Source organism: Acartia tonsa, chromosome 10 (assembly GCF_053477335.1).
Source record: "Acartia tonsa isolate MP-2025a chromosome 10, ASM5347733v1, whole genome shotgun sequence".
NCBI lineage: Eukaryota > Metazoa > Arthropoda > Copepoda > Calanoida > Acartiidae > Acartia > Acartia tonsa.
In genome coordinates, this window is record NC_137269.1 from 29,787,383 (window position 1) to 29,802,061 (window position 14,679).

General features: G+C 32.2%; 1 protein-coding gene across 1 annotated transcript in view; it reads left to right on the forward strand.

Moving 5' to 3' along the window:
• The first annotated feature begins 1,395 nt into the window (after nt 1–1,395).
• The window catches only part of LOC145329826 (uncharacterized), a 26,517-nt gene continuing 13,233 nt past the window's right edge, over nt 1,396–14,679 (forward strand). Inside the window, exons 1-7 of the mRNA XM_080174229.1 lie at nt 1,396–1,493; nt 1,981–2,024; nt 2,794–2,855; nt 4,631–4,707; nt 5,556–5,595; nt 7,815–7,895; nt 8,569–8,657. Of these exons, the coding sequence (XP_080030355.1) occupies nt 1,443–1,493; nt 1,981–2,024; nt 2,794–2,855; nt 4,631–4,707; nt 5,556–5,595; nt 7,815–7,895; nt 8,569–8,657 (444 nt within the window). The 5' untranslated portion in view covers nt 1,396–1,442. The remainder of the gene's footprint in view (nt 1,494–1,980; nt 2,025–2,793; nt 2,856–4,630; nt 4,708–5,555; nt 5,596–7,814; nt 7,896–8,568; nt 8,658–14,679) is intronic.

A 14,679-nucleotide genomic window follows, 5' to 3' on the forward strand; every position in this document is an offset into this window, starting at 1 on the left:
GTCGTGTATTTAAGGGATAAGAAATCCCCCTTAATCTCACTATTTGTTTCATGTGCTAGACAAATCAGCAGCAGTAGTAATCATTAGTTAAAACATAAACCTGCTTTCTGATTGGTCTTCTAAGCTTATTAACGTAATCAAGTTTCTTCTGTAGTCGATTGTAAAATTGATAAATAATCATTCAAATATTTGAAGAAATAGCAAAGATATCTTTTAAAATTTATACAAACAATAATTACTAGCATGTTTGATAAAAAAGTCTTTATTAAAAACTGCTTTGAAAGCAAATTTTTCCAAAATTTTATAAATTATAATTCAAACTCATGATGAAATAATGATATATCACAAGGCTTGCAGACGCAAAATTTTAATACAATAAACTATGGACGAAATGGGTATAGCAATGATTGGCAACGGCTGCAGCTAAACAGATATCTGGGGAAAGTGTGGTTGGTTGATAAACCGGCGGTTTTCCTCCATTTTTGTTATGGGTCAAGCTGTTTTGCGCGGCTGCAAATCTTTAATGTTAGATACTTCTGCTACTAGGTGACGAAAATATGGCAGTCTACACCGATCTATTTTAAATAGTCTAAATTTCGGCTGCCGATCCCTGATATTTCATTAATATAAATTAAAACTTTTGTTGTTAAAAGAGATATTTATATAGAAAATAGTTTAGTCTTGAATTAAACATGGGTCCATATGTGTTTCTTATGTATCAATTATTGACAGTTAATAACTTAAACATGTTTTTGTTGCGTAGCTTTTATAAATGTAAGGACATTGCGTCCGTCATTTTGGTGAAGATATAAAACATGTGAATTTGTGTGTATTACATCGGCGCTTTCCCTCAAACTATCGTGTTAAACTTTTTAAAAAGTTTTTCAATTGTTTGTTTCTTTTAATCATGGTAGGTTAGGTTATATTGAATAGTGGTTAGCCCCACATAGTGAAAGCAATGAAGGTAATGGTCCTGTAGGGATAGAGCCTCCCATCAGAGGTTAGTAAAACTACCCCCACCCCCCTTTTTCTTCAATTTATTTCAAAACTTTTTTTTGCTTTCCAAGCCACGTACTTGTTTATGTATGTTGTTATCCTTGTAAATTTTGTACTTGTGAAAAGTCGTAATAAGAAAATTTTTAATGATTTCTGTATGTTGAAATTTTTGAATGTAAAATCTAAAAGCTTTGGCATTTATCTACAGATTTTTAAAGTGTTTAGATTAAACATTGAAGTAAATTATAGGGGCGAAGCTTTTTAATTATAGTATATATACAATTTATTTAATTCTATATGCCGTTTCTCGTAAAATTTGGCCTAAGATGTAAGAACTTGAGAACAGCATTACTTTTTTATTTAATTTTTTACATATTCACATAGTAATACAAATTAAAATTTCAGATTATTAGAAAGAAAAAAAATCATTACATAGATTGATAGAAATGTTAATATTGTATCTGCTTTTAGTAGTGCCCTTTACTTCCGCATTTCAGGTCATTTTTAAAAGCGAAGCTCTTTTATAATTACAGTTTAAAAGTGAAGCTTGAAGTCGGTCCGTCCGTCTAGAAAGATTAGCTCTTTTCGTTAATTTAAACAGGTTAGAATTGTCCTATAAATATTAAACTTTGCATGATGATTCATATATCAGGTAGGTACAATTTAGAAAGCGTAGCCACTAGGTTACCAGAATATCCGTACGTCCATTTTAAACATGTAGATTTTTAACTTTTTAACAAAATTGTTTTTATTATAAAATGCTAATTTAAAGGAACCCTGCAAGAAATACTCCGCTTTAACAAAAAAGTTACAGACATTTCAAAATGATTTTTCTAGTGTAATGAAAATTTTGAAAGATTTTTATTGCTAATGATAGAAATTTCTATATCAAATTACGTCGTCTACAAGCAAAATTAAGAGTTTATTTTTTGTCAGAAACTTAGACTGCCATTAGCTACTAACATTTTTACAATAACATTTTAGGAATGTGACGTACTGGGTACACCTAGGGCTAGAAGGCTCTGCAGGTAAACATTAGCCTTTCAGTAGTGCAGCTACATTATAATTATGGCCTGTTTTTCCTTTTGACCGGCCGAGAAAGCCTAAAATGTCACGTGTGACGTCATAAAATCCACCTCCTTCCCACTTCTCCTCTCATCCTTCCTTTTTAGACGTATTTTTATGACGTCACACGTGACATGTTAGGCTTTCTTGACCGGACTACCGACTAACTGCATCTTATGACTGAATGTAAGTGATACATCATAAAAATTTAATTTAACGCGGCGGCATATATTCTATTATATCATGAAAATATGGTATTTACTTATTACTGCGCTACTTTTTAACACGATTTTCCTTGTTTTGTTTAAATATTTTACATCTTTTATTGATCGATTTCGGACGATAATTACTAAATGTCTATGTACTTAAAAACAAAGGATTTATTTTTATTGTAAACTGACGTAAAAATATATTTAAATATTTCTTTTTGATTAGTTGCCCAGAGGTATATTAGGTGGTTTGGGTGGAGGGATCACCCGCTTTAATTTTTGTCCCAAAAAGAAAAAATAGAAAAAAGGAGTGTAATTTTCTTTTGTGGGGTGGTTTTTTTATGGGATCGTTCTTCCCTCATAATAATTATAAACCTTCTCAGGACCTATGTATAAGAAGCTACATTGTAAGGGAGAATAAAAACATTTCATAGGTTAGCGAGACAGACAGGCATCCTTTTACTTTTATGTAAGGATTATTAAAAGTCACAAATGACAAGTAAATGATAAAATCTGTTTTTAGAGAGTCTATGGGTTATACTGGAGATGAAGACGACCTGACCGTGAATTCCAGCATCCAAAAGGGTAATTTTACAGAGAGAGAGATGACAATGGGCTGTTTATTACACTAGTTCATAAAGTTTCTTATTTGTTGGCATAACAACTTTATGGACTATAGTGAATTTTGATTGGTTGGTTCTTTAACTTGAATGTTAAAATGTTTCAACCACTAATTTTAATCTACAGAAGTGGTAATTTTGTGTATTATCATTGAGAGGATGTATATCAATTTATCGGCCATTGTCTTATCCCTTTAGATCCCTGGTAATTTAGCACGTATGAAATAAATGTAATTTTTTCCTAGCCCAAATAAAGGGTGAGCAAAAAAAAATGCGTACCTTTTTAAAATTCAAATTGCACGGCTTGTGTTAATGGTAGAAAAATGTTATGCATATCGTTAGAACCGCTTTGAACTCTATTTTTCGGAAATATAAGAACGATTCCTCTGCTATGTATAGTTAGGGAGCTACGTATTAAAATGTCCCAACTGATGTAAAACTTGACTTGCGAGTAAATTTTAAAATATAACTAAAAATTAGAGAAGATATTTTGCAAAAAGAGATGCCTACATTTTTAAATTTCAAATTGCGCAGCTTGTGTTAATAGTAGAAAAATGTTACGCCTACCGTTAGAATCGCTATGAACTGTAATTTTTGGAAATATAAGAACGGTTCCTGTGCTACGCATAGTTTAGGAGCTAGATGGTAAAATGTCCCAAAATTTACTCGCAAGTCAAGTTTTAAGTCAGTTGGGACATTTTAACACGTAGCTCCTAAACTATGCATAGCACAGGAATTTATATTTCCTAAAAATAGACTTCATAGCGGTTCTAACGATATGCATAACATTTTTCTACTATTAACACAAGCCACGCAATTTCAATTTTAAAAAGGTACGCATTTTTTTTGCTCACCCTTTATTTAGTAGGAAAGATACTTAATAAGTGTTTTTGTAATCTCCTTTGAGTGTCTGTTATTTCACTTCTCTCAAATTCCCTTCTCCTCTCCTCCCCTTTCCTTCCGTCTCCTTTTAATTTCTTCCTTCACACTTTATTTATTTTTGTCTCATCTCTTATTCGCTTCCCTTACTGACTTACGCATTCAAACATAAAGATGTATAGCGCGAGTACATGCTATCAGAGTGTCCTTACAGTTACAATATATACGAGAGATAAATTTTCAATTAAGCCTTTTTTTCCCTAAGAGGGGAGAACAATAAAGATAAAATCATTATTTATTATATAACCCCTTCTCTTTATCTTTCCCTCACTTTCTATTTATGATAATTATGTTATTCATATTATGATCAGTCGTATAAATATAAATTTACGCATCTATGACCGTTTTCGGTCTTGTGTATTCTTTGTAGATACACGATATGAACCTGTACACAACCAGCCTTTTTGCCTTTGCAGCTTATCTATAATACAAAGTAGAATGATGTCTGTCTGTCCGTCCGTCTGTCTGTCCGTATGTCCGTCCGTCTGTCTGTCCGTATGTCCGTCCCTTAAAATCTCGGTAACCACTGAACCGATCGGATTCTATTCTTCAGGAAATATACCTACTGGTCCTGTGGTGTTTTTAGGCTATTTTCTTGGGGGGTGGGACACCCTCAACCCCCCCCCCCCAAAAAAAAAAATCCTCCCCAATTTTTTTCTTTTTCTTGCGTAGGTACCTATTTTTCCTAAATTTTTTTTCTTATGGAAAAGTTAGTTCACATAAAACTACTGGCTGCAGCACGAGTAGTACTTATTTTTTTTTATTACCTCTTGGTGTTAGTTCTAAATATTGTGTATTTAGAAACCCAACTTTCTGACAAAACTGCGGATGATGATGGATTTTTCTCCTCTGATATGAATATAGATGAAAAGACCAAGGCAGGCAGTAAGGGAAATAACACAGGCAAAGTAATGGGATGTTCCAGTATGTGTATGTGTAAGTTTGTTGCTTAATATCCAAAAAACAAACCACAATAGAAGTTTATAATCAGGGGGATATTTTGGCTCAAAACAATTGTAACTTTCTTACAATACACAGTTAGTTCTTTCAGTCAAGGGCCGTGCAATTAAAAAATAGGACTTTAGCAGCGCCCTAGGTATTTTATAATGTAGAAAGGTTGTTTGTTTGTTAATTAAGATTTCAGTAACCAACTTAGTTTATCATTTACAGTAGTCTCAGAATTGTTTTGGGCTATTTTATTTTCCAACCTAATTCCTAGGCTAATTAAATACCCTTTCTCCCCAAATATTTAAAACAAGGATGACAACATCCATATAAGCGAAGCACTGAAATTGTAGGACAGACGAACATTAACACTTGTATAGTGTCAGAACTGAAAAAACAGAATATAAATGTACATATAAGAGTCTAAGCAAAATTGTAAGTAAATTTGTTGAAAAACTGCTTGATACAGGATAATGTTTATGGAAATACTTAAATTTTTAGGACTTGATTATAGAGATGCTTATTGTACTTGTCCCAGGAGTCAATATACCAAAAATCAGATCAATCGGATAATTTGATCACATAAAAATTTGTTGTTAAAAAAGAAAGAAAAAATCAACATGTTTAAAATGGACGTACGGACATTCTGGTAATAATTAATAATTATAGAGTTGCTGCGCTTTCTAAATCGTACCTAACTATTACAGGAATTTTCATGCAAAGTTCGAAATTGATAGGACAATTCTAAAATTAATGTTATATCCCACACTGTAAATGCCAGGAGGAAGAAAAGGATGATTTCTTCAACGATACGGTAGCACAAGGAACATTTTCATTTATAAAAATACATTTGTTGTAAAACAATGATGACAATATTCATAAAAGCTGATCATACCAAAATTATATTTTTCTAAGTGTCTGTATAGATGAAGTCTGATTTTTCTAGTGTAGATTCCTTAAACTACAAGGAATTTTTTTCCTTACTCTCTCTTATCTATAATAATGTTAACTTTCAATGCTGGGCTAATTGTCTGATAAACTTTGCTAAATAATTTTTTAATATGCTACTTTTGGACAGAATTTTACATGTTCATGTACAATGGTTTTAATTATTTTTTTAAGTTAATTACATTTTTAAAAAGTTCGAAGCCTTTTTTTATCAATTTCCAATGAATTTTATTCCTTTACTGATTTTTGCATAAATTTCCGATTAAATATCTTTTTTAATGTTCAATAATTAGTAGCACAACTACTTTATTCTGAAATATCTATCTATCTATCTTAATGCAAGCCCGTTTTCTTTTCAAAAAGCTTTGCTATAATTGGACGTTATCGTCATTGTATCTAGTTGCTTTATCTCTTTTATTATTACCATTTTGTTTTCAAAGGTTTTAAATCAGCAAAATATAATTTTTAAAAGCGAAGCTTTTCTATAATTAGGGTTGGTCCGTCCGTTCGTCCGCACGTCCGTCCGTCCGTCCGTCACGGATAGCTTTTTTCGTTAATTTAGACATGTTAGAATTGTCCTATCGATTTCAAATTTTGCATGGTCATTCCTTTAGTAGTTAGGTACGATTTAAAAAGCGTAGCAACTCTATAATCATTACCAAAATGTCCGTACGTCCATTTTAAACATGTTGATTTTTTTACTTTTTTAAATAACTTTTTTCGTTAATTTAGGCATGTTAGAATTGTCCTATCGATTTCAAATTTTGCATGGTGATTCCTGTAATAGTGAGGTACGAGTTAGAAAGCGTAGCAACTCTATAATCATTACCAGAATGTCCGTACGTCCATTTTAAACATGTTGATTTTTTTTACATTTTTATGTGACCTAATTATCCGATTGGTCTGATTTTTGGTATACTGGGACAACAAAGTACAATATTATAAGCGAAGCAACTCTATAATCAAGTCCTAAAAATGTAAGTATGTCCATATCATTTTCCTGTATCAAGCAGTTTTTCAACAAATTTACTTACAATTTTGCTTTGACTTTTATACATTCGCATTCTGATTATTCAGTTCTGACATTATACAAGTGTTAATGTCCGTTTGTCCTACTGTTTCAGAGCTTCGCTTTTATGGATGTTGTCATCCTTGTCTTATTATGATTTACGTCTGACGTATAAAAATAAAGGAAAACTAATTATCGAAGAAACGTACAAGGTCAATTTTGTCCGTAAAAAAATAAGTAATGAAACATGTATGATAGTTTTAAAACCCGTAATATTATAATAGATATTTCTTGGATGTTGCACCAAATTTTTATGTACTCCAATAAAGTGATACTTCCAGCGGGCTAAAATAACTCCCCATAACCCCATCCTCTCCCCTCCTCTCCTACTTGATGAACGTCCTGAATAAATAAGGACAATTGAAGCAACCTATAGACGACAAATTAATTACATAATAGCGTTGCTTTTAATGATAAGAAAGCAAAATTTTATGGCTTTTGTTATTTTTGAATTTATGGAAAAACTATTTTTGTGAGACACAAAATTGAATTTTATGTCTTCTTTGCATATCAACCATAAGTAGAAACTTTAAAAAGCTAGTACAAACTTAAAATTTAACTACATCCTTAGTAATCTAGTAAGTAGGCAACCTTTTATTAGGGCATCTAGTGTGGCTACTCTTAAAGGAGGGTGGAAGAAAGCATCATTCATATATTCGTTTTGAAAGAGAAAAGAAAATTTAGGAGCCATAACGGGTAAATTAAAAAACCCCGCAATGCACAGTTTTCTCACAGATTACATAATTTTGAGATAATCAACCCATGAAGCATTTTACCGTAAATTGAAATGATCCAAAACATAATTTTGAGCTGCAGCAGACAAAGGTCAAATTGTGTCAAAAATGATCCATGTGACGTCATAAAAATGAGGGATTATACATATCTTTTTAGAGGTTTTCTCATCTCCCTAATTTTTATAACGTCACATGGATGAGTTTTGACACAATTTTGACACAATTTGGGCTTTGTCGCTGCATCAGTGCAGCGGAGCTCCACAGCGATTATAAAAATGAAAAATGTTGAAAGATGACCATTTTGATGATAACTTTGGTGATATAGATGATGAAGAAAATCAAAACATAAACAAGAAAACAAATAGATTAGGTAAGGAAACAATTCTCGTAGCATAACCAAAGATGTTAAAAATAAAGCATTATTTTTACTAAATCTGCCTTAAAGTTAACTTTTACATCCTATAATTTTTTTTCTAAGTTGAGTTGAATTAATTAAGTTAATTTAATTTTACTAAAATGAGTGTAACAATCTCTCTGGATGTGAATGGACTTCACTTGACACCCCCAAATGTGATTTTTTTGGGGAGTGGGGGGTGGCGAGGTTCAATCGTACAGAAGAAGTAAAAAATTCTATAAAACAGAAAAATGTCATAGAAGTGAGCAATCACTTCTGTTCATTTATTTCATTAACAAATCATCAAAAATAATTTAAACAGACATTGTCATTTTTAAACCCAGTAGAATTATCACTGAATGTTTTTGATCTCTGCCAAAAATAATGCCATAGCTGAAGTAACTATCATAAATACTAATCATGGCATTAAAGTGTCAAAAATACATTCAATATTGTCAAAAACACTTAATGTCAAATTTACACCAATTACAACCACAATAGCACATTTGCACATTACTCATTTGCTGCACTTTGGTCTTTGAACATCCCTTTTCAAATTTTATGTTCCTATATTTTGTTGTAAGTGGTTTCTTAGTGCCCTAATAATGATTAAAGGGAAATTGTCTTCTGAACATTAATTGATTTTTAGAGCCCAAAATCTACATTGAAGCAGTTAAATCTGAACATTACGACAATGATCTTCCAGATTGTACAACTTTCCAACATGAGAAGAAAATTGTAAGTATATTTTTATATTATGCTGTTTTAGGCTAAAGTTTTGTCTTCATTGGAAAATCTAAATACCTAGAGATTGGAATTAGGTAACATTAGAATTTTAGAAATTACTAATCTTATAACATATAAAATTTGTATGATGGTATAATATATGGTAATTAGCGGCTTCGCCCCTAGCCACTAAGGGCTTTGCCCAAAGAGGTAATTAAAAAAAAAGATAAGTACCACTGGTGCAACAACCATCACATTTTAAAAAAATGGTAGATTTTTTTTTTTGGGGGGGGGGAGTTGTGGGTGTCCTACCCCCCAAGAAAATAGCCCAGAAACACCACAGGACCAGTAGGTATATTCCTTGAAGAGTAAAATCAAATCGGTTCAGTGGTTACCGATATCTTATGGGACAGACAGAGAGACAGACGGACGGACAGACAGACATCAATCTACTTTGTATTATAGATATGGTATATTTTTTAAAATTTATATTTTGTGTTGATTTTATGATATTTTTCGGCCCTCTTGGGCCTTGAGGCTTGAATTATGTCTGAACTTATCAAAAAAAAAATTTAAGTTAAGGTTAGGTATATTTTAGATGTTTTTCTTGAATAAGAAAAAAACAGGAGGGAGGGGACATTGGTTTGTTTATTACTCTAGTCCCTAAAAGTTTTATGAAAAGTTTTCCTATTAGTTTGCTTAATAATTTTGTTGACTTTTATTAAATTTTTGTATGTTGTCATCAGGTTGAGTGTCCAAACGTTTCAACAACCTATTGTAATCTAAAAAAGGGATAATTTTGTGTATCATCATTGGGGATGTACATCAATTTATTGGCTTTTGTTTTATCCCTTTAAGTCACTGGAAAAACTGTTTAAAACTACAAAAATGATTACTCAATGTTAAAAAGCACAAAAACTATTCAAATTTACAGGGAATAAATCATTATACAATTACATTTTCGTTCTTTCCGTTTACAAAATAACTTCTATGGAAATGCATCCATAAAATAATTGATTTGTTATGAAAATAATTATTCAATTGTTTATACCGAAGCCACTCTTTAATTCACTTTGTCATTCCGTCCATAACTCTAAGGGTAAATGTAATTTTCTCGGCTTCTACTTGAATAGTAGTTATAACCCTTCCAAGAATTTATAAGAAGCTCACTGTAAAGGAGAACCAGATCGGTCCAGCGGTAAGCGAGATCCTTCACTACAGACAGATAGCCATTATGTTATTAAAAGCGAAGCTTTTCTATAATTAGGGTCGGTCCGTCCGTGAGTCCGTCTGTACGTCACAGACAGCTCTGTTCGTAAATTTAAAGCGAAGCTTTTCTATATTTAAACAGGTTAGAATTGTCCTATCGATTCTAAACTTTGCATGGTGATTCCTGTAGTAGTTAGGTACAATTTAGATACGTAGCCAAGTCCTAAAAATGTAAGTATGTCCTTAAACAATATCCTGTATTTAAGCAGTTTTTCAACAATTTACTTACTATTACAATTAGTGCTAATGTTCGTTTGTCCTACCGTTTCAGAGCTTGTTTTTAAATAAGTATAACAATAAATCAATAAGATGTTATTAGGCTAATTCAGGGTTTGATTTGGTACAGTAAATTTGGGGTTTTCACACGCTTTACAAATATTCTTTACATGGTGGTTTATTTTCTAAAATGTAAATGAAGAGATTTTGAAACCAATTTTAATTTGAATCAATAATTTCAGTGTTTTTAGTGTACTTTTTATACTTGTGTACATTCCTGGACTACTTATTATCTGTATTTCAGCTGTTATGACTATGTTATAATGTGTGTTTGAAGTTAATTATGAAAATGTGTCAAAAAACTGAAATTTTGTACTTTGTACCCCTATTTAATAATTATTAAAGGAGTAAAAGTACTTGAACACAGTAATAGTGTCTGACTGATTATGACGTAACAAAAAAAATTAGCCAATGAGAGGCCGTTATTGACCAATGGTAAAATTTATAGTGGCCTCTCATTGGCTATTTTTTTTGTTACGTCATAATCAGTCAGACACTATTACTGTGTTCAAAGTACTTTCATTATATATGAACTAGCAGCTGCGCCCCAAGCATCTAGGGGATCTATATTGGAAGGGATAGGGAAGAGCAGATATAACCTGAAACCAACCCAGACTTTTATAAAAAATAAAAAGCCTTAAAGCATCCCGGAACCTATAAGAAGCTTCACTGTAAAGGAGGACCATATCGGTTCAGCGGTTAGTGAGATCCTTTGCTACAGACAAAAAAGCTTTCTACATTATATGATAAATAAATATACAAACACAACTTATTTTTATATCATTTTATTTATGGAATACAGTTGTTTCACTAATTAATAGATCATCAGTTCCAATAAGATGTTAAAAAATAATTATGAATCTTTATATATAATAGGATGCTAAAGTACGTAGTTTTAACAAAAACAAGGATGGCAAGATCCATAAGTAGCGAAGGACAAAAATACTGAAAGGGCGGCATTCCCCTCTTTCTAATATTTCTAAGAGGATATTACCGAAAGGGCTAAACAAAAGTATTTATTTACTACTCAGAGGAACGCTCTTGAATAAATTAAAAACATATTTCAATTTAGCTATAAAACTATCAGCTTTTAAAAAATACATAATACTAATGACAACTAAAAAGCTGCTTTAAATCCATGGATGGTGTACACTAAAATATGCTCCATGTTGACATGAAATTTCAGCCATCTATCTTGAACAGGACCCAAGAAAATCGGGTTTCAGACAGATATTCTGAATTATAGAGAAGCTTCGCTACTAATAATAGAAACATAATAAAATGATAAATCTAGCATTAATAATAGCCAGATAATAGCAATTGGATGAAAATTTATTCGAATCCGGTGGATAGGAACCGGTTCTCATCCATACAAAAAAACTATATCTAGCATCGTTTTATATCCAGCTTTCTACGAATATAAAGATGTACAATCATAAGATTAAAACCAGTTTTTTTAGCCGGTGCCTTCGGCATCACGAGGCTAAAAAAACTAGTTTTAATATAATCTCATAATTGTACATGTACAATTATTCTATATCCGCGGAAAGCCGTTTATAATACGATGAAAGAAATAACTATTCTCTTTTTTTCTAATGACTAGCGGCTTAGCCTCCAGCCTCTAGGGGCTTTGCCCCATGAGGTGATTTTAAAAAAATAAAAAATAAAAAAAATTTCGGGTGCGATTTTTTTGAGGGGGGAGGGAATTTCATATTCACAAGAAAATAGCTTAAAACCACCACAGGACCAATAGGTATATACCCTGAAGAGTAGAATCCGATCGGTTCTGTGGTTACCGAGATCTTAAGCTTCAGACGGATAGACATCAAGCTACTTTGTATTATAGATAACCACAATGTACGAAAATTTATATAGAACCTAAATACTGATATCTGTAGTAGGGATGGCTCGGATACTTTTTTGGCCGAAACCAGAAACCGGATATACGGCTGATATATAATGCCGGATATTCAGTTCCGGCCGGATATCTGGCCAACGTTCGATATCCGGTAACTTACCGGATAACCGGCATTAACAATCAGCCGGGTATCCGGTATCCGGTATCCGGATAGTTTCAATATCCGGTATCCGGGCGGATATTTTAAATGGCCAGATAACCGGCCGGATCTATGGCTAAACCGGGTATCCGTCCCAACCCTAATCTGTAGATAAAAATATATTGATGAAAAGTACCCAAAGGTTTGAGGACAACTAATTAGAGAATGTTTTTATCAAACTTTGGGTACCAGTATAATGTATTAATGAAACTAGTACAATTAGAGAGTAACTGTGCTACTAAAATTTATGAAGCTTAATTAGAGTTAGCATAAATTAGATAATATCATGTTTACGCAATCATCGCGTATTTTTCTGCGTAGCATCTCTTCAGTATCATTCATTCATTAACTTTCTTGAATCTATCCAGGAGCATGAATATTGTAGGGTCTAAAATGTTGTATAACAAGTTTTGGATTTAATATTTTTAGCTGGGCATAGGCGTATTCGTATTTCTCTTCTTACAGAAAGTTTGGATCTACTGCAGTTCACATTAAAATATAGCTGGTAACGAATATTGCCAAAAATCTATGAATTTTAAAGGCTGCTAGCTGCCAAACGGCTGAACGTGCAGATAATACCCGCACACCATTTTAAGCGGTATAAGAAGGCCTACAAATAATCTGAAATAGCCAAGATCCAATGATGCACAGGGAAAGCTTCACCAAAGAAAAAACGCGTAAAATAGGCCTTTTTCGCGCATTTCTCTGCACTGCGAGATAATTATGCATGATTAATTTATGGCTATTCCAGATTATTTGTAGGCCTTCTTATGCCGCTTAAAACAGTGTGCGGGTATGATCTGTATGTTCAGCCGTTTGGCAGCTAGCAGCATTTATAATTCATAGATTTTTGGCAATATTCGTTACCAGCAATATTTTACCGTGAACTGCAGTAGATCCGAAAGTTGTTTGGAGGGGACATTGGACTAGTAACCAAACTCACGCCCTTTATTCGCTGGCTTAAAACTTCATTCATTAAAGCCTTAATGGTTGGTTCAAACCGGCAGTGTTAACAAATTTCCAAACAATAATTTTAATCTATGGAAGTGCTAATTCTTTTTTATCATTGGGTAATGGGATGTACATCATTTTATCTTACATTGTCTTATCACTGAATTAATTTAATGAATTATGTTTTACATGTTATTGAATGTTATCACCCTTGTTTAATTTATGAAGGATTATAATCTTGTTTAAAATTAAATAATGAGCCATGACGACAAAGCTTCAAAGTTTGATTATTTAATTATGCAATGAATGAATATTATAATCAGATTCTTCAATAAAGTAATAATATGCAACTTCTAATGAAATATTTTGTAAAAGTAATGTTTAAGGTAAAAATTTTCAATTATTTACACACAAAGTTAGAAGAAACTGCGAAGAAAATGTAGTTTTAAAAAAATATTTCTAAAAAATGCAAATGTAAATTCTAATTAAGTTTCATTAGTTTATTCATAATTTAATTAATAATCATGCATTCTAAGCAGTACATCTACTCTATAACTAAGCAGTACATCTACTCTATAACTAAGGAAAGTCCGGCTGGCAGTCTTTCCGCTTTTATATAACTTGTTAAAATCGAAGCTTCTCTATAATTAGGGTTGGCCCGTCCGTCCGTACGTCTGTCCGTCACAAACGGAAAGCTTTTTCCGTTAATTTAGGCATGTTAGAATTGTCCTATCGATTACAAACTTTGCGTGGTGATTTCTTTAGTAGTTAGGTACGATTTAGTAGCAACTCTATAATCATAACAAGAATGTCCGTACTTCCATTTTAAACATGTTGATATTTTACTTTTATAACAACAAATTTTTATGTGATCTAATCATCCGATTGATCTGATTTTTGGTATGTTGATTCCTGGGACAACAAAGTATAATGTTATAAGCAAAGCAACTCTATAATCAAGTCCTAAAAATAAACTTTAAGGATACAAAAGCTCAAAAAATATTTTTCTATTCAGCTGGTAATTCAGTCAATGTCGAATATTTGAACGTTTTTTATCCTAGCCAAAAAAGGGAAACAGTCGCAGCCACATGTCCGCTCTATTAATAGTGCAAATCTACGTTTAATGACAAACTTATCTAAGTATATATTATGTTCGTATATAAAAGGGGGGGTTTTTAATGCAACCATCTCGTAATCAATGTATAAATGGCACTTAAAATTCGAATTTTGATCTGAAATTTTGCATGAGTAATCCTTGGTAGGTTTATTTTCCCTAAATCGAACAAAAAGTAAAAAAAATACTGGCTAACGGCTCAGCCGTTTAGCCGTTTTTTGGCTATTTTTATGGCAAATCTGTCATAAATTACGTAGAAATCAACTTTTTGAAACATATTTTTGCTTAAAATCGTGTGAAATGGTACAAAAAACATTTTTTAGATTTCTAGTACCAGCAACTACTGGCTAGAACAGTTTGAAAACGT